Source organism: Polistes canadensis, unplaced genomic scaffold, assembly GCF_001313835.1.
Source record: "Polistes canadensis isolate GaletaPanama2010 unplaced genomic scaffold, ASM131383v1 scaffold_49, whole genome shotgun sequence".
NCBI classification, from domain to species: Eukaryota; Metazoa; Arthropoda; class Insecta; order Hymenoptera; family Vespidae; genus Polistes; species Polistes canadensis.
The window spans coordinates 726,909-752,605 of record NW_014569596.1 but is presented as its reverse complement, the minus strand read 5'-3'; the positions used below and the strand labels follow the sequence as shown (position 1 = coordinate 752,605).

At 32.1% G+C, this 25,697-nt stretch overlaps 1 protein-coding gene across 6 annotated transcripts in view; it reads right to left on the bottom strand.

The window, feature by feature from the left end:
- Positions 1–1,428: 1,428 nt before the first annotated feature.
- The window catches only part of LOC106785377 (protein-methionine sulfoxide oxidase Mical), a 27,313-nt gene continuing 3,044 nt past the window's right edge, over positions 1,429–25,697 (bottom strand). For 2 of the 6 annotated variants that reach the window (XM_014745774.1, XM_014745776.1), the window contains exons 2-27: positions 16,607–16,954; positions 16,193–16,517; positions 15,408–15,766; positions 15,015–15,272; positions 14,635–14,837; positions 14,439–14,572; positions 14,088–14,335; positions 13,886–14,008; positions 13,566–13,796; positions 12,641–12,880; positions 11,797–11,938; positions 11,592–11,713; positions 11,320–11,523; positions 10,992–11,151; positions 10,705–10,865; positions 10,411–10,616; positions 10,116–10,297; positions 9,833–9,957; positions 3,523–7,083; positions 3,399–3,428; positions 2,852–2,996; positions 2,617–2,764; positions 2,436–2,545; positions 2,125–2,298; positions 1,935–2,049; positions 1,429–1,831 (exon numbers count right to left, since the gene is read on the bottom strand). In XM_014745774.1, the coding sequence (XP_014601260.1) occupies positions 1,735–1,831; positions 1,935–2,049; positions 2,125–2,298; positions 2,436–2,545; positions 2,617–2,764; positions 2,852–2,996; positions 3,399–3,428; positions 3,523–7,083; positions 9,833–9,957; positions 10,116–10,297; positions 10,411–10,616; positions 10,705–10,865; positions 10,992–11,151; positions 11,320–11,523; positions 11,592–11,713; positions 11,797–11,938; positions 12,641–12,880; positions 13,566–13,796; positions 13,886–14,008; positions 14,088–14,335; positions 14,439–14,572; positions 14,635–14,837; positions 15,015–15,272; positions 15,408–15,766; positions 16,193–16,517; positions 16,607–16,906 (8,103 nt within the window). In that variant the 5' untranslated portion in view covers positions 16,907–16,954 and the 3' untranslated portion in view covers positions 1,429–1,734. Of the gene's footprint in view, positions 1,832–1,934; positions 2,050–2,124; positions 2,299–2,435; positions 2,546–2,616; positions 2,765–2,851; positions 2,997–3,313; positions 3,429–3,522; positions 7,084–9,832; positions 9,958–10,115; positions 10,298–10,410; positions 10,617–10,704; positions 10,866–10,991; positions 11,152–11,319; positions 11,524–11,591; positions 11,714–11,796; positions 11,939–12,640; positions 12,881–13,565; positions 13,797–13,885; positions 14,009–14,087; positions 14,336–14,438; positions 14,573–14,634; positions 14,838–15,014; positions 15,273–15,407; positions 15,767–16,192; positions 16,518–16,606; positions 16,955–22,531; positions 22,885–25,697 lie in introns of those variants that run through there. The other 4 variants (XM_014745775.1, XM_014745778.1, XM_014745779.1 and 1 more) reach the window with 4 other exon arrangements.

Sequence of the window (25,697 nt, the reverse complement as noted above, 5' to 3'; positions counted from 1 at the left end):
TCACTTTATTTTTTAAGTAACTATAATAAAAAGTTACTTTTGTTTTTTAATAACATATTTATGTATACACAATGCGCTCTTCATTTAATTTACTTAATGATGTGAAAAATGTAACCCATGAGTATTTTATTATTACGATCACAATCATTTTCTGCTTTGTTATACATCTTCCAATATAATGTTTTTTTTATTAATATTTTAATATCCGGTAATGTGCTTGTACTTACATGGCAATATTAAAGACGGTAGTAACACACATTTAATTCTTTTTAGATTTCATATGTTTTTTTTTTAAATAAAAGTCAGCCCTTCCAAATAGTTTTCATTAAATTATTATTCGAAAGTCTAGCTACTATTATTTATTAAAAGAAAACTGGCAGCACTTTGTTCGATGTATGTCAATATAATTATTTATATAATATTAATTTACAAATAATAATTATACTTGAAAAATCTTTTTTCGCATGATTCAAATATCTTTTCATATACATTACTTTATAATATATGTATTCAGAGAGCCATCCTTCGTTAAGATCACATACATTAATTATCGATTATTTCATATCCAAAAAATCACTTGTAAACTATCTCGGTAATGTTTTGTTATAGAATGAATAGAACATCATGATTGAAACAACTATTGCTGTCTTAGTTACAATATAGAAATATTATGTTCTTAATTAGATTCAAAACAGAATACACACACGTCACACACAATGCATTCATACACACAGAAAAGCTGTACTTTAATCATCGTCTTTTGACAGATTCCATGTAAATATAAAATATTTTGTGGAAATAATTATTTAACTATATACTTTCACATTTAAGTGCAATAAATTTTGCAAATAACTAATTAAAATTGGAAGTTACAAATTAAGTAATTATCTGTCATTTACATACTTCTAAAATTAGGCCTTTGAACACACGAAGTTAATTTAATTGTAATTTATAGTATGAAATTAATTTATATTATTAATTCATCACATTTACGAATTGTAGCACAACCAATCTGTGTTGTATAATTGCTACTAATTTTTTTCATATATTTCTTGAAAAATATGTTATTTGTTACTTGTTTGTAGTTATTAAATATATGTCTGTGACTGATATATCCCAATCATTTTTTTTTATAAAAGAATAAGATATTTTTATAATGAATTATATTCGAAGATATTTTATGTATACACCAAACTTTGTTTTCTATGAAGTATGCCCTGAGACTTTTATACAGAGCTCTCTGTTTATGCTCATACATACACACTTCTTGGTACACATTATGGTCTCTTTCATTGAGTAGCGCTTGATAATTCTAATTTCAAGTGTGCCGAATTATATTTAATATATTTCAGAGAATCTCATTTATATTTCATTGCACTTGTGTATTATTTGTAACATACAACATTTCTTTTATTTTTTTTTTTTTTATCGAAGAGGAGAGAACCAAACCTTAATCTTAGAAAATTTCAATTATTTGATATCACTATGTACTAATTGCATATTAAGCGTATCATTAGTGTAAAATACTATTTTTTATGAATACTTGAAGAATATGCAATGCGTTTAAAGAGTATCTGCATTGAATTTAAAATGAAAAATATTTAAGCAAAAATAAAATAATATTTGACTGTCCATATTTATAAGTTACCTACAATATGTTATAATACATTTTTCAATTAAATTTAATTTATAAAAAAGTAAAGCAGAATCTGTATACAGAGTGCAATTCCTACATTAAACTGAATATTTAGAACCCACTTTTTTCATTGGTATTAATCTGAGGCCCTTAGCCAACATCTGAGCTTCAAGATCACGATCTTCATCCTGATACCTGAAAAAAAAGATATAAATATACATATATTTAATGTTAATAAAAATTCATATATATATATTCTTTTAGAAAATCGACCACAATGGAATATAATTTACAATACCTCTGTCGTTCTTCTTCTAATAGAGCTATAAGAGTATCTCGTTTTTCAACAATTTCTAACATTTCGGTCAATATTTCTCCTTCCTTTTCAACATCAGCGCTAGTCTTTTTTTCATCTAACAACACCCAAATATAAGTTTTATACAATAAAAAAAAAAATAATTTTAATTAAATTCTAAAAAAATGTTTACCATCATCAGCTAAACGTTCACGTAACTCTTGCTGCAATCTTTCGTGACGATCTTCCAATTGTACTTCTTGTGCACGTACCAGAAGTTCTTTTTCATATCTGCGTAGTTCTGTACGTTCTTTCATCAAGTCAAACCATTCCCTTAATAAATCTGCTTCTTCTCTATCTGAACAATCTAAACACATCATTTAATTAAAAGATCTCTTTTTAAGATGTATATAAATTGTTTTTCAGATGATGACAGGTGAAAATTAATCAGATCAATTTTACAAAGGTATATTTTTACTTATCATAAAATAAATAAATACACACCTCCTTCTCCACGAAGTGCTTTTTCAACACTGACACCCCGACTTTCTAACTCTCTTTGCTTTACTTCTGTTTCCTCTAATTTTCTTTGTATTTCCTGTGCCATTCTCAATCTACAAGCCAAACATATTACATTTATTTTCTTATGACACCATATTCATAAAATATTTCTCCACTTACATACCGTTTCAATTGTGCTTGTCGCGTTAATTTTCTCATTGTTTTTGTTTTACGTGAAATACTATTACAAGATCCTTCCGTAACAGTAGCTTTTTGCACTTGGGACGTAGATAAAGCAGCAGTCTTTGTATCATCTTCTGATAAACTATCATCTGACATGAAAATAATTTTTTTTTATATATTCTAATAAATCATAATATTACAATGTTTTAAAATTAACAATTTGTTAACTAGTTTACCTGAAATGTGTGCTGTAACATTGATATAATCTTGAGGTGGTGGAGGAATAGCTGGAGGATTTTCATTGAGGTAGTTTCCTATAAGCATACTTTCACAAACACTCTTGGGCCGTGTCTTTAATTTTGTAGAATCCACTTTATCAATCTGAAAAAAATATATGCGAATGATTTATTTGAATTTGATAAGATATTTATTTTAACTTTATATAAATGTCAGAGTATATTTTTAATATACACTATATACATGGTTTAAAAGCAGATACTGAAATAAAATCACTCTCCAAAAAAAGCATGATTTTTTCAAATAAAATGCTAATACAACTATTGTCATTTGCTTAAAAAGTCATTACTACAGTGCAAGGGCACAACATTTACTAGAAACTACAATCGGACATGGCGTACATATAAAATTTGTTAAGCATTCAAAAAAGTATACAGCAAACGAAAATAAAATCGTGGTACCTGCATGATATGCAATAGCTAATACAAATACTGGCACAAGTAAACTAATATGGCAAAAGTTAATATCAATGACTTAGTTGCTTACATCTGACCCATCCGAATATGATTTATATAACTGAAACATTTTAAGACGAACCAGTTAGAAATGAATACAGAAACATACGCGTCACTTTCAACGTAAGGTGACATCAAAATTTGCCTTCACTTACTTTGCCTTTAGATTTTGATGAAAGGCGGAACATCGATAGCTTGTCCTTTTGTGGAGAGACCGACGGTTCCTTTTTGAAGAAGAAGTCAGAAACTGCCTGAATAATACTTTTCCGTCTTTCTGGATCCTTCGCTTTTTTCGCATCTCCTTTTATTCCACTGGTTACGTTATCAGAATTTGGTGAATTTGTTTGTTTTGATAATTCGTCCATTGATTTTGCACTTATGGTAGATACATCTTTAAGATTCATTTTTTTTGTTATTGCTTTCATATTATCTGTACTTTTACTCGTCTGAAGCTTCAATCCTGGTTTATTTATAGTGAAGCTAAAAGATCTGCTTTTAATTTCAGGTGATGCCGTATCTTCTGTTTTTCTTCTTTCTTCGACCGAATGTTGTCGACGTGCAAACTTCATTTTTAATTCCTTGATTTTATCCTCAGGACTTAATCCTAGATCTTCATCACTTTTCAACCTAGCTCTTTCTCTCGCATCTTGTCGTGCTTTTTCAGTTGTTCTTTTGGTCTCTTCATGTTTGAATCTAGGTGGTGCAATAGGAGTTTTAAAATCTTTATCCACTTCAGATTGTTCTATTTGATTTGTTGTTTTTGTATAAGAAGTACTTTCATTGTTTTCTGTTTGCTGAGATACACTAGAATCGAGAGGCAGTGATTGCTCTGCCTGCAATAGTTTTTTTGCATCAGCAAACGTCATATTATGAGTGGTATTACTAATTTGTGTTTCTAAAGATGTTGGCACGAATTTAGTTGCAGATATATTATCAGCTATAGCAGCAGCGGTAGTAGTAGTAGCAGCAGTGTTAGTCGAAAGTTTCGCTGGAGATAATATAGAACTAAAAGAAGAAGCCCTTGCCGCTCTCCTGGCTTTCTTTTCTGCAGACTTTTGTTTATGTGCAACCAATTTATCCATTAATAAATCTTCAATAACATTTTTTTGCTTAGATCTTTCTCTTGTAATTTCTTCTAATTTACGAGAAGTGGCCGGAGAATTAAGATTATTATTATTAAATGACTCTTGATTTCTAATCTCTTCTGCTATTAATTCCGCTGTTCGAGTTTGTGCTACCAAGTTTTTAGAATTCTTTCTTTTAGATTTTCGGACATCTATCGAATCTTTAGCATTACTAAATTCGGCAATTCTTGATTGGAGACGTTTTACATATTCCAAATAATCTGGGTTACTTGAGTCTGCGAGCGTTTTTCCTTGTTGTATTTGCTCATGTACCTCTTCTTTAGGCACAATGGATTTTTGTGGATTAACAGGGCTAGCAAGAATTGTAATGACTTCACTGGTAGTTGTATCTTCAGCAGGTTCAACTATTAACAGACTATCTTCATCCATAGATTGCAATGAATCATTGTTAATTGTTTCTGAAATAGTTTGTGCCTCTTGGACAGTTTTTGACTCTGCATTATTAAATATTGAACTTTCTTGACGTTTAGTATCCACAGAATTTGTAGCACCATTTAATTTATTCATAACATCATCCATAGTTACAGGGTTGATTTCAATGATATTCTCATTATTAAGGATTTCCTCTTCTGAACAAATATCGTTTTCACATTCTAATGTTGCTATTGGCGCATCGTTTGTCATATTACTTCTTAAGGAAGTAATGGTTTTAATATTTACAAATTCAACATATCCTCTGTTCTTAAGTAATGCCATATTAGTCGCATCTTGCAAACTATCGTCTAAAAGAGATTCATTATCTGTATCCATATAATCAATGTCCTCTCCATTAGCAAGAAGTTCGGAAGTATTATTAGATAAAAATTCTGTTCTTCTTTCTGATCTGTAAGTATATGCTTGTGTATCATCTGGATTTTCTCTTTTCATCATTGAATTACACACAGATGATTTTCCATGGAATAGATTTGAAGTTTTTCTTTTAGTTACAAATTCAGGATTTATATCAAAATCAGTATCTTGTAAATCGTAAGAAACTAAATCTTGACCATCACGAGCCCATTCTGAAAATTCTGTTTCAGTAAGAGCAGCTGTCGTAGTTACGTCGTTTTCCTCTGAATCATCTTGTTTATTAGATATAGCAGATGCTACTGATGCGGAACTACTACAACTGCTTATACTTCTTTGTTTATTATTATCATGTAGATCACATTCCTCTATTTTATTATTTAAAACTTCAATTAATTTTTCATTATTTAAAGATGATTGTACTAAGTGTGCAGCAATTTGTTCATTATTTGGTTGCTCATCTCGTAAGAATGAACATTCAATAGAATCTGGTTCAAATGTTGAACAGATATCTAATATTTTATTCTTATCAATACCTTCATCCAATAAAAGATCTCCATCTGTGCTATGAATTTGAAGCCTTGGTGGAGATAAGTTTGTAGTAAGTAGTTGTTCTCGCTTATTATCTTCCTCTATTTCAACATCACTTAAAGATAAAGAATCGCTATCGATTTCTGAATCTTCCGAACTGTCCGCTTCTTTCAGCTCTTCTTTGTTTTTAGCCCAATGTACTTCAGGAACAATAATTGATGTTTCATGTAATGGACTACGAGGCCGGCAACTAATATTTTCATCTAAACCCGTAGGAACAGTTTTCTCTGTATTTTGGATATTAACATTCTCTGATATCAAAGATTTTGTATTAGTATCATTAGTTTTATTGGGAGAAATTTTTTCTTCAGTTTGTTTTGTTTCAATATCTTTCATAGATTCACTAACGTTCGGAGCAGTCCTAGATTTTAAAATACTTGTTTCTGTTACCAAATCTGGAAGATGTATCTTAGATTCATCTGATATTCCACTAGTAGCTTTATTTTCGTTAGTAGTATTGTTTAGATTAATTTTTGAAACTAGATTAACTGATAGTGGCCTGACAGATTGACCGGAAAATAACATAGTAGGTGATAATGGAGAAAGTTGAGTATTACTTAAGTGCAACTTGCTTGTGCCTTGTAAAAATGCTTGCATTGTTGGACTTGGTTCAGGAGCTGGATTTAAAAGTTTCTGATGCTGAGAAATAGCATCTGTGAGACTTCTTAATTTTGTATCTACATTTGAAGTAGAACCCGACTTCATAACGGAGCCAGCAAGAGCTGGTCCACCTAGCAAATATCTTTTTTTGAGTTCTAAAGACAATTTAGATGCAATTCCCTCTGTAGAATGCGTGCGATTTAACAGGTAGTCACCTTTCCGTGGATTAACTAATGGTGACAGATTGTTTGTGTTGAAACTAGATCCAAGCATTGGAGATTTTGATTCAGTTTTAATTTCTTGTTGTATTGTTTTTTTTGTAGGAGTTAAATTTCTCAATTCAACTTTACCTTCTGTTTCGTTTTCTTGTTTAAATTTTCCATTAATCGATGATATTATTTTACTTTTCACTTGTACTTTCTTAGGCTCCACATAATTACCCCTGGTCTTCCGAACGTATGCATCATTTATTGTAATTTCTGGAATTTCATGTTGCGTTGGTGTAACTCCATCGTGTTCAAATTCAGAATCTGTAGATATTTCTGTGGCTGAATTTTCTTCGCTTTCTTCTGTCGATCCATCGTCGGAAGCAACCTGCAAAAATTAATACTTATTATAATATTATATAAAAATGCTGTATTATATAGTAATATCTAAAAATCATTTAGCATATTAGTATAACAGAAGAAAACTACTAGTACTTATTAAAAGTAGCCATAAAGGGAAAACAATATATGACCCTGTATTTTTTTGTATCTGTGTAATAACTTTAGTATTTCTAATTTTAATGTATTAGAACTATTATTTAAAATAAAGCAGTGAGATTTTTAATAAAGTAATGGCTGGTGGTAATTGTAAATATATCAATAACCTGGCGAGCAAAATCTTTGGTTTTAGTTATATTGCACAAGCACAAACGATTAATTAGTTTCAATATCTGTTAATTTACATTAGTTTAATGCCACGCCATTCACATATATAGAAATTTGTTACCTTACTTTCAAAGGCTTCAGGTCTTATGATATGTATCACCATCAGCCAAGTATTATCTTGTTTTCATGTACTTTATTAACACATCTCACAATACGCTTTAATAATTATTATAAGTTGCAAAATATATGTCCTTGACACAGTCAAGTGCCAAAATTATTTTTTATAACACACAATTCACTCATATCTTCTATATACTTAAAAACTAATTAATTAATATACTTTACGAAATTATACATTTATCTTTTTTAGTTTTATCACTTTTTGAGGAACAAACAGATTTTGTAGACTCATGTAAGAAAGTTCTTTTTAACAAGGATTGACTATCAGAAGGATAACTCCTTTCTTTTAAATTTACATTGGATCCTGGCACAGGAATTTGTTCTGTTCTATTAATACTTTTTTGGACATTACTTTTTTTTATATCAGAATTACCGCGTTGTATGGTTGTTTCTTTATTATTGGAAGATGAAATCGGATTATCTAATTTAGAAGATTTTGCTTCCATGTTCGGTAGTGTTGTAGTTTCTTTTGCAATTGATATTTTAGCTTTAGTATTTTTATTTCTTATTGGAACTTCTGGAGTGTAAGTAGATTCAGTTTTAAGAATATTATTATTTGATAAATTATTATTTGAATGACTTGAATATTTTCTTTCTGGCCGTTTCGGTATTTCTTCTAAATGGCTAGACATATCTGTATTATTGGATATTTTAATTTTATTTAATTTTAGAAGTGGATCTATTTCATTATTACATATTTCTGTACTCAAACTTTCTGTAATATTTTTATTTTCAGATGCAGGAAGATTATTACTATGACAATTAGAATTTATGATAAAAGCATCATCTTTTTGTATATTTTGATCTATGGATTTATTTATTATAGGAATATTTTCTATATTTAAAGATTCAGACAAAAAATTTGTAGAAGATTTGAAGGAATCATTATTAGTAGATATTTTTTCTATCTCTTCTTTAACTGTTGATTGCAAGTTCTTATCATTGAAAAGATAATCTTCTAGAGCACTAATTTCAATTTGTTCATCAATTAAAGAAAGTTCTTTAACACTAGTATTAATATTAAAATTATCTTCCTCCTTAATATCTTTAATGTTCACGTCATTATCTATTTTTGTATTTACTATAACAGAATTATTTATTTGGTTTTCATTATTGTTATTAGTACTATTTTTCGTTATCTGAAAATATTTAATTATATTTTTTGTATCAACTTTATCAGATAATTTAGGCTTAATGTCCAACATTTGATCATTTATATCAGCAATATTTCCATCGTGAGCGATTTGTTCTGTAATTTTTTCGTTGAAATTCGTATTAGTATTTATATTGCCCTGAAAATATTTATTCATTTGAAATCGCGCGTTTTCAACAGACAATGGTCGTAGTTCTGGTAATTTTGTTGCATGTTTCATTCTTCTTTGTCTTAAATCATATTTTAAATTATCAAAAGCAGTATTTTTATGTTCAGATGTTGGACGTTTGATTTTTTCTTTAGGTATTGTTAATTTTGTTGAATCAGCGGAGAGCTTTTCAAGTGATATTTCATTTGTAGGAGAAGGTGATGTCACTGTGACTATTGGACATATGACATCTTCAGTTTTATTTACAGATAAATTTAATGAATTTTGTTTAATACTATTAGTATCACTTATTTCTGTTTGAATTAAATCTTGTTTTGGTAATTCAGATTTATGATCATTGTAATCTCTCATAATAAAATTATCATCATCAACATCCATCAATGCATCTTTAAATATTTCTTGAGTTAATTCGCCAATTTCAGATAATGAACATGATGACGACTGCCTGTTTAATTTAGGGGAAGAAGCAATTAAGTCTGGTAAATTTTCATCACTACTTACAGAACGCTTGTGAGTCGATTCTGTTGTACTTAAAGATTGGCTAGTGAGAGATTCGTTTGAAAGATCTATAATTTTTGATTTATTTGTGATAGTAAGATCTGTAATTTTCTCATTCATATTAGTGTTATTACTATTACTATATAATACTTCATTATCATTAGTGAGATCTTTATCAATAGACATATGAGAATATATTGTCTGATTAGTTATGTTTATGTCATTATCACTTACACTTTTTTCAACTGATCCATCTATTATTGTCATGGAAGGTTCTACTGTATTGATTTTACTGTGCTCAATTTTATCAATATTACTTCCAATAATATCATTTTTAAGAGATTCTATTTGATTACTTTGTATATTTGTTATAGAGGGCGATGTGATATTAGGGTCATGTATAAAAGTGGATTCAGGAAATATAGACAAATCTTGATTTACTGTACTTATAGAGTCTTGACAAATTTTCACCTCTGTTTCTGAACCGGTATCTGTGTCAGAACTCATTGGAGGAACTGGCAACCAGACCTCCTGCTTTCGTAATTCCCGAGCGCGTGCATCATCTTCATCTTCTGTCGCAGTACTGCTTTCGTCTTCTGTACAATTTAATTAAAATATACAATTCTATATATAAAATTAAATAAAATCTACATTATTACATACAATTAAATAAAAAATTTTTTCGAAAATTTTAAAGAATATAATTAACTAGTTAAAGTTCCTTACGTATAATTAGTTTATATAATTATAATACCTTCACTAGTATATTCATCACTAGAATCTTCATATTCGTTACTTCCTGTATCAGATTGTCCTGTTGCGTTTTGAGAATTGGAATAACGAAGAGTCCAATTTTTAGCTAATTCTAAAGTCCCCTCTGTGGTCAATGGCTGGTCTATTGCTTCTTCAAAAACTTCATTATCGTCATCCGAATCACTGAGAACATAAATTAAATGATAAGAACAATATAATTTAAAAATTATATTTTAGATGAAAATAAAATATTATTTAATATTTATAAACTTTCTGTTAAGCCTTTATAAATTTACCTCATATCAGAAATATCATCACTGGAACCCATCTCTGCGGCAGAAGCACCAAAATTTCTATCCGTCCATTCGTCTTCGTCCATTTGACTGTGAGCTTCTTCTGTATCTGATATTCTAGCTAAATTTTCAAATTCAATTCTTTCTGGCGTTTGACCGCGATCAAGCAAGTCAAGTCCTACGACTACTCCTTCCGTTTGTATATTAATCTAATTGTAAAGCAATTTGAAATATGAATATAAAATGTATACATCATTACCTGAATCATAATTATAATTTGAATAATATAAAATTTACCTTTTCTGGAATTATTGCATCAGTAGACGTATGTGCTACATTTTCTTTATTTACTGTAGATTTCTTCTTTTCAATTCTACCTTTCATAGTACCTGGAAGACCAAAATGTTGTGTGCAATAGAATCGTCCACCATTCTTCAGTCTGTCATATGTATGATTTCCTATAATTGAAAAACATTATACTTTATATTTACTTTATATTTACTTTTTATATACATTATACTTTAATATTTTCTTTTGTATTCATAACATTCAGAAGAACTGCTTAATAAGGAAGCAATATTAACCTATTCTTAATGAAGTTGAACAATATTCACAACGGAAACAACCTCTATGAAAATATTTGCCCTCTGCACTCAACCTTTCCATCAAATAAACCCTCTTATTACAAAAATGACACATTTCTGAACCTCCTTGTGCAGGTAACGTCAGTGGTGTTTTAGTATTCTGAAAAATACATTCAAATTATTAAACACAAATAAATAGTTTTAATATAAAAAATTATGTATTTTCTAAACACAACGTGTCTACAAATCTGTTATCCATAATATTAAGTATACATAAACTATTTACACATATAAAAGAGGCTATAAACTGACAAAATATAATATTTACCGATTTCTGCACTTTGAGTTCTGTATCCTGCGTTTTACTTGAAAATTGCTCAGCCATAGCTGAGACTTTATTGTGGCCGAGTACATTACCCTCTTTAATCTTCTTGTCAATATTTTTAAGGGTATTGTCAATTTCCGCATACTTACTATCTACGTCTTTTGCATCATGCCCCTTCTTCTCCATTTTAATTTGTCGAGCTAAAAACTGAATAAAGCATATAGAGATCTGAAAGATATTAATTTTTACATAATGTAATATTATTTCTAGCCAACCTGTTCTCGACTCCATTTCGGCACTCGTTCTACTTTGTCATGTCGTACTCCATGGCCCATTTTGTTTTCTTCTATTTTTCTTTCTATTTCCTTAATATTCCAATCGGTTTTTTCAATCTTACCTTAATATATTATACATAAATATATATAGTTATTATTTTTTAAATGTAAAATGTATAATTTATAAAATTATAAAATAACCAACCAATAGCACGTAGAAGATCTCTCGGTTTTTTTTCTGGCAATCCAGAACCCTTCAATTTGTGTTCAATATTTTTTATTCGTCCAGAAAATTCTTCATCTATTCCATACCTATGATGACAGGCATGTAACTTAGATTCTCTGTCCTGTGAAAAATGTAAAATACATAATTTTAAATTAATAATACTAGCATATTAAAAACAAATAAAACAAAATACTAAAAACAAAACATAACAAATAAATAGAAAAAAATATAAAAAATAGAAATTATACATGCAACATAAATAGAAATCTTGAGCTTCTCAAGCAGTGATAAAGAGCGCATTATTACATTATTGTAAATATTATATAAATTGAAAATTTAGAAGCCAATTATTAAAAATCGCGAGTACATATATCATAACAATAATAATAATATTTTTTATTTGTATTGAAAAAAATAAAGATTAAATTTAAAACATTCCATGAGTAGTTGTTATACAAGTAACAATCATTTTTTACAGTTTTCAAGTACTGTATTAATTGGTTTCTAAATGTTACCATTATGATTCCTAACAATGCTCACACATACGTAATATCAGTAAATGTTTTTGTATGTAATAATTATTTTGTAGCCTGCATTCATCTTTTATTTTCAAAGCAATTGTTAAATTCTTGTTTCGTGGCATAGTATCATTCCATATTTATTTTTAGAAGAAAGTTTGCATCATTGATAGTGGTTAGAAATTGACAGCAAAATTTTATGATAAAGCAATTGTAAGACAACACTTTAGAGCCAAACACCAGAAAATTAACGTTTCTTTCAAAAACGTAAGTAATTGTCTCACATAACACAGTATCTAGCTTACTGGATGCAAGATTTTCTGCTCCAGATCTTTCACTCTATCCTTGAAATCTGGAGCAGTCTGACGATATAAGAATATCGAGTAATCCTCAAAAGGCTCATCTCTTTCCCGTTTTGCATTTGCTTGCAGCATCTGCATACTTTTGTAGAATTGTTGTGTTGCCATTTTTCGTAAGAATTGCCGCCTCTTCATATGTTCGACACGATTCTTTTCTATTTCATCGAGTCTTTTCAGCCTTTCCTCCTTCACATTAGTTTTTAAAATGTATAGTATGTGTTAACTTAATCAAAATAAACTACTTATTTTTGACAAATTCAATCTGTCTTCAATATTTTGCATTGTGTTTTGCATATTATGTAATAATATGTTACAAATATATTCATGTTGTTACTATATATATATATAAGAAAAAAAAAAAAAAGACCATCTTTTTTTACAGTAAAGCTTACTAAGATTTAAATATATTAAGCATATTTATCTCTCTTTCTTTTACATGCAAAGAAGCATATTTTACTATTGTCAACAATTACGAATTTTTTTTCGTAATATTTTCTACGCGCATTTTATAAATAAATTAAAATATTTGAGAAGATAGCATTTGTATTGTTTCAATATATATACAAATATATATAAAAAATTTTGTATGTAACCGATAATCTTCAAACGTTCCATTCATATTTGGCAGATCATGCATGACAGTCAGAACGCAATAACCTCTTCCCGTAGCACAGTGACCGTAAGTCCAATAATTATAAATAAAGATATGAATAGCCCATGAAGTATTATATCTTCGAATTTCTGCCACCGTGACTATAAGAGCGTATAATAACTGTTTATAATAATAGCTCGCGTATTCTAATGTTATAACTAAAATCTTAAACATTGTAAAAGCATAGCATTATTTGAATAATATATATTTATCTCTTACCACTGTTGCACCAATCTTCTCCATACTTCGTCTTTTCCTAGACCGCCGGCTGATAGTATCACCTTTTTTATCTCCATGCTGCTGTATATTTTCACTTGATTGCCGTATACGTGAATGTCTTGCTCGCGATGCACTTTCTTGTTTGACAATATGTCCAAGTAGTTGTGCTTTCTGTTCGGCCGTCAAATGGCTCAGTATTAGATGCGATGATATTTCTTCATTGTCTAATTCCTATAATCGTCGTAAAACGTAGATGAAAATAACAAATAAAAACTTAACGATAATTTAATTATAATAATATTTTTGTAAATTTTATTTACCAATTTAGGATGTTTTATATGTGGTATCTCTCTACGGAAAGCTTCGTATATTTGAGTTAAATAAGAAAACATAGCTAATTTATCAGGAACATCGCACTGAGACATTTCTTCTCCTGTCATTATCTAAAAATTATATATTAACATAATATGAATATTATATTCAAATAAATTACTCATCTTCAATTATTGAATCATCACTTACCGGAGGTATGCCTAGTTCCTTTTCTAAAATATCAAAAGCAAGCTGATTATTTGTTGTTGCTTCCGCTGTTTGTAAACTATAAAAATCGATTAAGTCAGGTCGATATCTGTGTATAATGGCACAGATAGCTAAACCACTTTTAAAAGAAGCACCCATATCTTCTATATGTATGCCTTCATAAAGAGCAACCTGCTTTTGTAACCAACGAAGCAATACGTCCGGATGCACTTGAGAATCTGCTCTAAGATCTATAACAAGTGAAAATGCTCATCCAATAGCTATATGAATGAAAGAACAACCTTATTTTATTATTACGGATATTTAAAAGGTAATCTTTAAATTCAATTTTACCACGACGTCGTCGTTTCTTAGGGATGTCAATTTCAGGCTGTACAGCTGGTTGTTTAATTATCTCTGGATCATCTGTATCGACCAAACTCAGCACTTGTGCAGGAGTAACCGAATGAGAATTTAAATTCGGGTACCTATATAAAAAGAAAATAACATTAAAATAACATATAATGTAGATAGAAACAAAAACTTCTACCTTGTATGAGGATCTAAAGTGTATGCGGCATAATCCCTATTTAAATTCTCTGGAGTAGTCTGACCAAGAAGTCTGTATATCGATTCTCGTTCAGCTATTACTTCTAATGGTGTCAAGGAAGTACCCCATCCTTTTATTGCCCAACAAGCATCGAGTGAACTAAGAAATCCTCTTGCACAACCAGACCCGGTTGGCCAAAATGGCTAAAACGATCGTAAATTTTGTTTTAATTGTAAGACTTATGAGTAATGCGATAAATATAAACCACTTTAATTTGAAATTTGGAAAAGCTAAAGATAAAAGAGAATAAAGCTAACAATCAATGAAGTTTCGAATGGAATAACTAATCGTTTTTAGATTTTGTTTGACATACAGCATACCTCAAGAAGACTGTCCCCGACTAGAATCATGAGTAACCTATGCCCATTACGATTTAAAACACGACTTGCGTTTTCTGCAGCGTACATTGACGTAAAATCGAACATGGCCACGTCCGGTTGACCGTAATGATTAACGGCGAATTCCATGTCCATCATTTGATACTCCGTCGAAAATTCCGCAGCTTCCCTAGCATATAACATCAATGCTTCTCGGTCTACATTTTCCTTAGCCAAGAGCTTAGCAGTATCAGCATGATCCTGAAAATGAGCCATTTCAAATTTGAAATAAGTATCGCTTCATTTCTATAATATCTTTTTCAACGAACGAACGTAATTATGCAATAAAGCCTTTAATCGACAATAATTTTGCTACAGATACCATGTGATTTTCACCTGAAGAATAACACCTTTATCGATCAAGCTGTGTTTCTTGGCGGTCATGACGAAGTAATGCGTATCGTCCTTGTAATAGACAATGTTCTCTAAATCGATACCCGTTTCTTGATACAATTCCTTGAAAAACTTTTGATTAAATATAAAGGCGACACCGCTGATTTCTTCAACTCGTGCTTCGGCTTCAGTTCTTTTATTTATGAAATTAGCTGTTATCGCAATAGCGAGTTTCCCACGAAACTCCTTGCGTTTAAAACCTTCAAGAGTATTTCTTTTTCCATCGGCACCGATAAGCACGTCGAATTCGTATTGCGATACAGGATGATCGGCAGGTGAGGTCTTGGCTCTCCATCCGATCTCTATGAATCAAATGAGTACAAAAACAAATTGAACTTTGATAAAATAAATCCAAAGAATTATCAAATTAATTATAGAATGCACATGACTCGTTCATCGACTTCGCATTAAATAAACATGTTATTCCGATTGCATTTAGACTTTCTTATGTACTCTACATATAATACATGCACCTTCTATTCGTATGATGTTATAGCCGAGGCTAACAGACATCTTTGAATAACAAATGCACTTTGATAACTTTTAATCCTCCGTCGGTTTGATAATTTCAATGAACTTATTAATTGTTACGAATAAAAACATATTTTATTATCTCGAAAGCGTCATATATATGCTTTGAGAGAGAGAGAAAGATAGAGAAAAATACAATGTTTTTAAATTACAATTAAAATAGTATCATCATATCTCTAGTGAAAGGAAGTACTTACTGGCTTCCTCTTGATTATCCGGTGGTGGTATCAACGATTCGAAGCTGACGCTCTCATGGAACTCAACGCCGAGAATAAGGGCGACCTTGAGTAAGATGCACTGCAGCTGTCTTATGCTGATATGATCGATCGAGCCAGCGCAAAATTTTCCAAAGAATTTCTTTGCACCTAATCCACGAAGATCTTGAATAACGAAGGGCCAAAGGTGTAGAACGTTATTTCTAGACATTCGATCTCTTTTCTCAATGACCACGACCTTTGCACCTAACAACTGTGCCTCTATCGCGGATCGAAGCCCACAAGGACCACCTCCTATGATCAAGACCTGGGAAAAAAAAAATAATTCTATTTATTCCTTTCCCTTTGAAGAGAACACATAATCCATATCCGATGCTAGAAAAGGATTGAACTCACCCTCGCATTAGGACATGCCTTTCCGCGATTGTAGCACTTGTGATTGGCTCTTTGATCGAATTTCTTCCACAAGGCTTGCGCCTTCCACGATCGCAGTTTCGACTTCAATTTCGGATAAAATTGACTTATCGTATTCGGCTTGATCTTGAGCAACTCGCAAAGATTTCGATAATGGCCGAGTATAGATTTTAGGGTAGTGGCATTGCAGAATTGATCGAAGACATCGCCAGCTATAGCCGCCTCCGGTGAATTCGCCGTTGTTTGATGTTTCTTACCCAATTGCTGCTGTTGCTGATCCATTGTGTTACACCTGGACTCTTACCGATAACGTAGTCGATGTATCATTACCTATGGTTAAGCGAACGTTCGCGGTTATGTAACTTCCACCTTCTAAGAGATCCGATCGCGTGAAATTGAGAAGAATAAGTGGGAAGAACTAGCTATACGATCGGCTTGGCAAAATGCTATCCGCAAAACAGAATGTATGTTACCAAGTTGTTATTCGCATACGTATTCCGTATACATTGTAACCGCATGGGAATTACATACAGTCAGTTAAAGAAATATATATATATATATATATATATGTTCCGAGACTTTTTGAAATCGAATATAAATAAAATAATACGTAAGTAATATAAAATACGATAAATATATGATAAAGCGATAACGATTATATGATAAAGACGATAAATGTAACGCGTAGAAATGACAAAAAAAAAGTTATTTATCGTTAAAGTATGACAAAGTCTTCTCTTATTTCATATGCAAATCACTGATCTCTTCTAGAAAATTCTATGTATTCTAATGCGCATATAACCGCAAAGAATGCAATTATTCGTACCACACTGTACAACCCTAACGTAATAATATTGCATTTGCTACCGTTACGAGTCCCAATAATTTTCTATAATATCAAAAACGACCAATAAATTTAGAATTATTTTATGATTTACCAGCACGTAACGAGGATAATCAGAAAATACGGGATCAGCAACCTAGATTCAAGTTTTGCTTTGGTCTCCTCCTTTTCGCATGTTGAATAGCATAGAAATGTTAGTATAGAATGTATGTAAAATATGGTGTTATATACAAAAGGAGAGTGCAAATGTTTATTAACACACTGCTGAACGTTAATATATTCTATATTCGTAACACGCCGAAACGACTTCCGTGTTTGATAGAAAGAATCAAATAAAATAGAAACCAGGAGTAATATTTATAAGGATTACAAACAGCCAAGCGAATTGTGAAATCTGTTAAAACGAGCAAAAGCATGCATTAAACATTCGAGCTTTAATTAGTTTTAATCGCGATACCGTGTATAATACAAACCCGTAACAACTATTCCATGATCGCATCATAACCATCGATCTTATTTCTTCTTTTTTTTTTTTCCTCTGTTAGATTTTTATGTTAAAGGAAGTAAGAGGAAGCACTCTCCATGCTTCTGCATTCCGAATAAAGTTACGAAACACGAACAAGGCACACGTGACTGCGACTAACGCACACGAAACTATGAAATACTAGGACCTATTGATTTTTCATTATCTAAGATAGAACAGTCACGAGTGTTATGAGGCTCAAGTAGGTACTAGTAAATAAATTCTGACTTCTCTTTCTCGGCAACCGTACGATGACGATCATCCTAAATAAATGTCACGATCTCTGATAATGTCTTAAAGACAGTCACTTTAATCTTGAATCATTGACTTGATCGCGTTTTCCCTCTTTCAATGTCTTTTTATCAACTCGTATTAGTGTGATAACAGCTTATATAAATAAATATATATAAATTAAAAATGTACTTATCACACATATACAGTATTGCTCTATATTAGGTCATGTTAAAAAACATTAGCATCACTATATGATATGCATATCTATACAGACGTAAATTGTTGTCTTTCATTGTAAACTCATATCCGATGAATGTTCTCTCGAAAATATAACTAGTAGATTTAATTCCGATTAGATATAAATCTTAGTAACGACAATCGTTTGAAGTCCATTGACATTGAATTTACCGTAAGTTTTCATTATTTATCTGCTGTCCACGAAACAATCGTCCCGAATACTAAATACTAAACGTAACTGAGAATGATTTGAAGTGGGTAATCAGTTCACTGGGTTATCTATTAGAAGCTATACCAAACGAATGAAAATTGAGCAATCAACGTGTCGTTGTAGTGCCCTTTCGTTAAATGTTATTTTGGTCCTGTAGTTAACGTAATAGTATCGCAGTAGTAATCGAGCTTTAGTTCGTATTAATGAACGTAGTAGAATGGGTCCGACTCTCGTAAAATAGTATCTGCCTGTAGAAAAGAAATGTATGTTCGATGATGTTATTGAAGTAATAACAACGTGTTTTATCTACTTCCATTTAAGGTAATTCTTATTAAATCGCACGTTATCGATAATAGATCGATATCGGTACAAGCAGATGGTGTAAGTATATATATATATATAATGAGTGAGTTTTATATCAAACAAAACTTATCTACTAATGATAGTAAGCCAAGAAAAACGCCAAGAAAAACACCAAGAAAAACGCCGATCCCAAGGGAAAGAAACCCTCTTTACTTTGTATACTTGTATTTTCCCCGTTTGCTCGTACAAACCTTCGGTTCTCAAGCGTCGCGAAGCGAGAGCTTATCTATTTTATCTGAAATAAAGGCGATCGTAGAAAATACGATCTCCGAAGAGGGTAGCTTAGCCGTTCGCCTCTATAAATACGGTGGTCGAAGAGATGGGCGAATGAACGGTCGAGATGCAATTCCACGAGGAGAGAACTAGGGCGGCCGGTTCTTGGCGACCAATTTTATAACGATCGTGGGCGTTGAGAGGGAAGATAAAAAAGAAAGAAAGAAAGAAAAAGAAAGAAAAAAGAAAGAAAACTTTGGCCGGGATGGACACGCTCGCTTGCGGGTTCTCTCTCAACGAACAAAGAAAGAGAATTGGCTTTCCGACAAATCTACATTTTCCACCGATTTTCTTTAACTCTATGCGTGTGCACGTCTTTGTTACTACTTTCGCGAAAGATTTAACTAACATAAGGTTAAATCGTGGATTTATTAGCATTCAAGTCACGGTACGTAAGTAAGTACTTACGTACATACATATCTCAATCGTGGGACTTTTATTTAGGATCGCGAAAGGGGAAAAAGTAAATAGATTTCTTTATACATGTAGGTCAGAATTTACGTTTGAAACTAGCCCTTTTCTCACGTTTTCACGTTAGACGATAAAGGCTTTTCGTGGGCGAATGAAAAAGTTCGTGGTTGAAACTGTAACAATGCGGGCACCGAGTAAAATCAATGTGATAAGAATAGCAAAGCGCGTTTGATCGAGTGAACGCGCTCACGTGCTCAGCAACGAGAATGTGCAGGTCCACGTCGGAGAATGCACCTAAGTAGTGTGTTGTTGAACGTGCTTCGTTGTTGTATGCAAGCTATGAGAAGGGAAAGAGGGAGGATGCAAAGGTCTTCAACCTACGCGTTGTCTGCTAGTCGTCTTCCGTTAATATCGTTAATGAGCGTATGCACAGCCGCCGTTGAGTTTATAAAGGTTCCTGCTGCATGTAAAAGAAAATATGCCAGCTCTCACTCTCTCTCTCTTTCTTTCTTTCCTTCCTTCCTTCTTTCTTTTCCTTTTTTTTCTCTTTTTCCTACTGTCAAAGAAAGTCAACCTCTGCGATATAAAGATCAAAGAGTGTAGTACAAAATTTTGCAACCACTTAAAACAGTAACCTTACAAATTTTGAAGTACCCCATGAGCATAATTTTTCAAAGTTGATTATCCTCCAAACGACTCGATCGTCCCACATGACTCCATCCTCTGTCCAAATTTTCTAACAGATTAGACTGTAAAAGAGGTTTTCATTACGGTTCGTTACGATCGAAAAAAAAAGAAGGAAGAAGAAGACGAAATGAACTCCCACCGGACGTGTAGTCAGGCTTCGGTTACTAACAATTCAAATGCGAGACGAAAATGAAGCGTACACCCTCCTACTGTTTCGATCTAAGTACCTTGAATAAAGTTAAATCATCAATTAAGTCTGCTTAATTAAGTCGATAATAGCTACGTCATTCAATTAATTCCAGTGTTTGCATTTTAATAAGAAATGTATTGTTATTAATCAATCGACGAACAGGTTTTCACGATTATCAATATTGTAAGATGAGAAATAGCATTTTCACGGCGTAGATAAAAACTACATCTCCCGTTTCTTAAACTAATGTAAGATATATATTTTTAGATTCTGCGCGAGAAAGTAGTCGTTCGACTCGTTCAGAATAATAATATTACAAGGAGGTCCAAGAACTCCTAACGCGTTTTAAGATGAAAACAGAATGTCCGATGTAAAAATAGCACGTTAGTATTAACAAAAACCATAAAGTATATTTAAATAAAGATATTAAAGATTCTCTTCGCGAATATAAAATATTGTGGGTTATATATCATATAAATCGACGACTTAGTTAGTTGCCAAGAAAAGATGACGAATGAAGACGTAGGCGAAATCACTGATGCAAGATCGATTAAATTAGCTGGTACGCATCCTTCGATACTTGATAACTGATACGAGTTCACTTATCTATTCTCACTAACTGTTATGCCTATTTATGATAACGCGAGATCAACTAATGCGACACAGTGTATCGTACAAAAAATATTTGTTTACTTCCTTTCATTCACCGAATATAATTATTTTTATTTTGGAAAATTTGTCACTTTTATTCGAATATCTCTTTTCTTAGCAATACAAAAATTCAAACAAAGGGTTCTTATCAATGAGTATAATTGTATTTGTTGTCATACCATCTAGTGATTCAGTTTTCTTTAAGATTTTCAGAATAAACGTTAGTGGAATAAATTCTTTAGACATATGTCTTTTGACTCATCCGATGACGCAAAAAAGAGAAAGAGAAAAATAGATCTACACGAGTCACAATGCCGATTTTAATCAAAATTGTCGAAAAGAGCAAAGATAACAATAAAGAAAATAAGAGAATGAGAAAGAGATTTCTATTTCCATTTCTTTCTCTCTCCATCTTTCTTTGTCGTTTCTCAATGTGACGTTATCAAGTAGACCTTGACTTCACTCCCGGGAAATCTACATGCATGCTGTTTTCATAGTAAGAAAAACGATTCTAAAAGCTACACCAGAGTCATCCATTTCTTTTCTTTTTTAGTCCGTCGACGCAATTTGACGAAGAAATCAAATAATAATAATAAAAAAGCATGAAACTACCAACGTAACTCGGCTCGTTACGTTCACCGCAAAGTTTTTTCATTGGATTCCAGTGGTGTTCTTTGATGGCAAAGTTCCATCGTGTCGGACAGCCAGTCACGGTGAAAAGAATGAAAGAAGCACGTATTCTAAGTGCCTTCCTTCTCTGTCTGATACCACTCGTGCACAGTGTTTCAAGTAGAGCACTACGGAAATTCTATTCGTCGCGACACCGAGTAATTACGACAATCCACCGTTTCTTATCTCTCCGCCTAACATATTCGTTAGGCATCGCGATCGTCCGACGCAATTAGAACAGCACGATCGTGGTGCAAATGAAGTATGCGCATACGTGCACTTGAAGGGTGAACATCGTTCCAACATAGTTGCGAAAGTGACTATATTTTAAATGAAAATCAAGGATGGAGAACATCAAAAGAGAATATAGTACACATTAACGAGCTATATTAAAAATGATATTCATGTCTTTCTCAACTCGGCGTTTAATGCTTCGATTATTAAGGTCGAATAATATTAATATAAACGTCGTGAGCCAATCAAATTCTCACACTATTTCCCGTCTTTTATTCATCAAGATTAAACGAACAAGCACCTCTTCAAGACACACCTTCATCATGATTGATAACAAACGTTACTCTTGTAAGGAAGAATATTATATGAAATTTACTCACGGAAGAATCTTTAAATTATCTCGGGGTATTCGCGATCACGTTTGCAAAGCTTTCTACGTCAAAAAGGACGCGAACCAGATGTCACTGCTGGTAAGAAGAAGGCAGACACCCTATTCTGTTCGTCGTTATTCATTGCACCCACTGCAAAGGATAAGCAGGGTGCAGCAGACAGCACCCTTTATATGATATATAGCTAGCCCTTCCTGCTGCATTACAGTTTCTTGATTTTCGTAGGTACTTCGCATCGTCAACAGCCACTATTGGTGTTCCCTTCTCTTTTACTTGAACGAGGGGCGAATACAAATGGATCTCTTCTCTCGTTTACAGCGAGACGCTGTGCATCCGACATCAAACTACAACGCGTAAAAAAGATATGTAGAGAGAGAGAGAGAGAGAGGAAAGCAAAAGATGTATATTACACGTTTTCGCATAAAAAGAACATAATCTTAACGCTAATGAAAACGATGGAAGAAATATAAAGAAAAAAATATAAATATAACAAGAGAAAGATTTTAAAAATAAGATAACAAAAATAATCAATCGGAAATCTAAAGACAGATTTGCTAAGAAGGTAGGACAAGTTATAATGGAAACTTACGGGCGTATTCGTAGGAGTACTGTATAGGACGTTGTATCGACGAAGGAAGAAGGAACGATTTGCATATAATCGGAAATATGTGGGAGCATGAGAAAGAGAAAGACATGGCAAGAATAATGCTGACGGAAGAGAAGACAGACTATACTATCATCAGCAGGCCGATTCATAGCGAACGATAACATCTGCTCGAGCACAATATGGGAACCGTGATAACACTTATCGCTCAGAACTGTTTCATGTATCGTATCTTTTAACAGGTATATTGCATCGAGATAAACGTACCACGACAAAGGATCATCTTACAGAAACAAGACGCGTTTTATCATCCACAAGGGAGAGAGAAAAAGAAAGGAAAAAAGATAAAGAGTCCTTTGTTAAATCTTACCTCTTTATTTTCGAATTCCTAATGAAAAAGAAAACTCGAAAGAGAAAGAAAGACTCTACGAAGTCTCCTCATTAGGTGTCTACACAAACGCCAGATCAAATGTCTCCTGGCTAACTCTTGTTTTCTTTATAGAGACATTATCGTCTGCAAAAACATGAGTTTAATCAAAACACTTGACCAAAAGAAAGGAAAAGAGAAAGATAGAGACAGAAATCACTTTAATTATCCTTCGAAACGCTTTAAATTATACTTAAAGACGATTTCTTCGGTTACCAACGTGTGACAGTTCTAATTTTGGAATGATTCGTCATAGCCCTAACGCGAAGACCTACGCTAAAAATACGCTCGATGTATTGCGAGATAGAGTTAGAAAGAAAGAGAGTAAGAGAGAGAGAGAGAGAGAGAGAGAGAGAGAAAGATAATGAGAACAACCGTACGTAGATATAAATTTTTTTCTTTTTTCAAATTTTGATAAACGATAAAAAAAAAGCGAATTCAAAATTTCTTTCGAGTCTGCCATGAACTCAACTATCTCCTTAGTAACGCAAACGATAGAAAGTGAGAGGCTGTTACTGCTGCTGCATCGTTCAAATTAGGCATATCGCCACCCCACGCAGTTTAAAACCCGAAGGTGGGATTGTCAGACAAGCGGGATCACCGATGACGCGTCTCGAAAACCATCTACTTTAAAGGAAAGATCGAGTTTATGAACGATCTTTGATACTTCGTATTCTCGTTATCTTCACGACGACCATCCCTGAGAAAGGGATTCTAATTTTTATTTACGACTTAATAAAATACATTTTGCTGGAAAAAAAGGAAAAGAAAGAAAGAAAGAGAAGGAGAAATAGAAAACCTTGAAAACGGCTTAGAAACTAAATTACATTTCATTATTATTGAGGAAAATAGAAAGACTTGCGTGCGGTTTTACATTTGAACGTGAACACAGGGAATTACAAATGGAGGTCGAATTATCGTAATGTTGATTCCAGCGATATATAAGCGACCATTGTGATAATGTCTAATGCACATGGGATTAACGCTATGTGGAAAATTAGTCGCAGCTGCAAAATAGTGTCCTTGGAAACGGAAAATTCTTTCTTTCTCGAAGATCTAAACGACGATCTTTGTACTGATCTTTTGATCCTTAGCACCGCTCATTGTTCTAAGTTGTGATTAATCAAATTGGATATAATTAAACAAAAATTTCACAAGAACGCGCAGAATTATAGTTATCTTTTGATTTATATATGAAAAAAATGTATTGTAAGTCCAAAAATAGAATAACTTGTTGCACGTTTAAGAAAAGAACATTAATGGATATTTTAAAAATCTACTTTAGTACTACTTTTTAACGATAATAAAGCAACGTTCATCGCGTATCAATTTCTTTTTTATACGATATGTATAAACTCGCATCTATGTATATAAATACATAGATATAATTGGAAAATGCAAAAACCAAAATTTCTATTGAAAGTTGACGAAGAATGACAATAAAAAAGAAACGAGAAGTTGCAAACAATTTCTAGAAGGTATCGCAGTTGAACGAAAAGAAAATGGCGACAAACGGTAAGAAGACAAATACGGAAGTTAGAACGAAAGAAGGAACGAATCCTATCGGTGACTCTAATAGCAATTAGAAACACGAGACAATTGAAAGAGTAAAAATAGTAGACAAATCTATTCGCCTCCTCCTGCACTCTAAACTATGCTTTAACCAGCGTTCCCCTGTGACACGTGGTTATTGCGAAGAATCTCTCTCCTAACATTTTACTACGATCGATTAAATGCGGAACATGATTCACTAAACATTTTCTTAAGCGTGACGTAATGAATCTTTTTTCTATCTAACGATTTCTTTCCGAGATAAACTTTGCTTTGGAAAAAAAAAAGATCATGATCTACGTTGGAAACAAATTTATATATATATAATCTCCTATAAAATTATTAGGTATATACTTTCTTATCATTAACATAGGCTACAGTGGTGGTGGTAGTAGTAATAATGATAATAATAATAATAAAAAATTACCAATTATTAATAAATAGTAAACCATAATATTATTTCTAATAAATATAAGGCAACACTATGATTAATTCATATAACAATACTACAATTTCCTAGTTATTTATTTAATCATTTCCACTTTAACCCCAATAGTCATCTTCCTATTGCATAG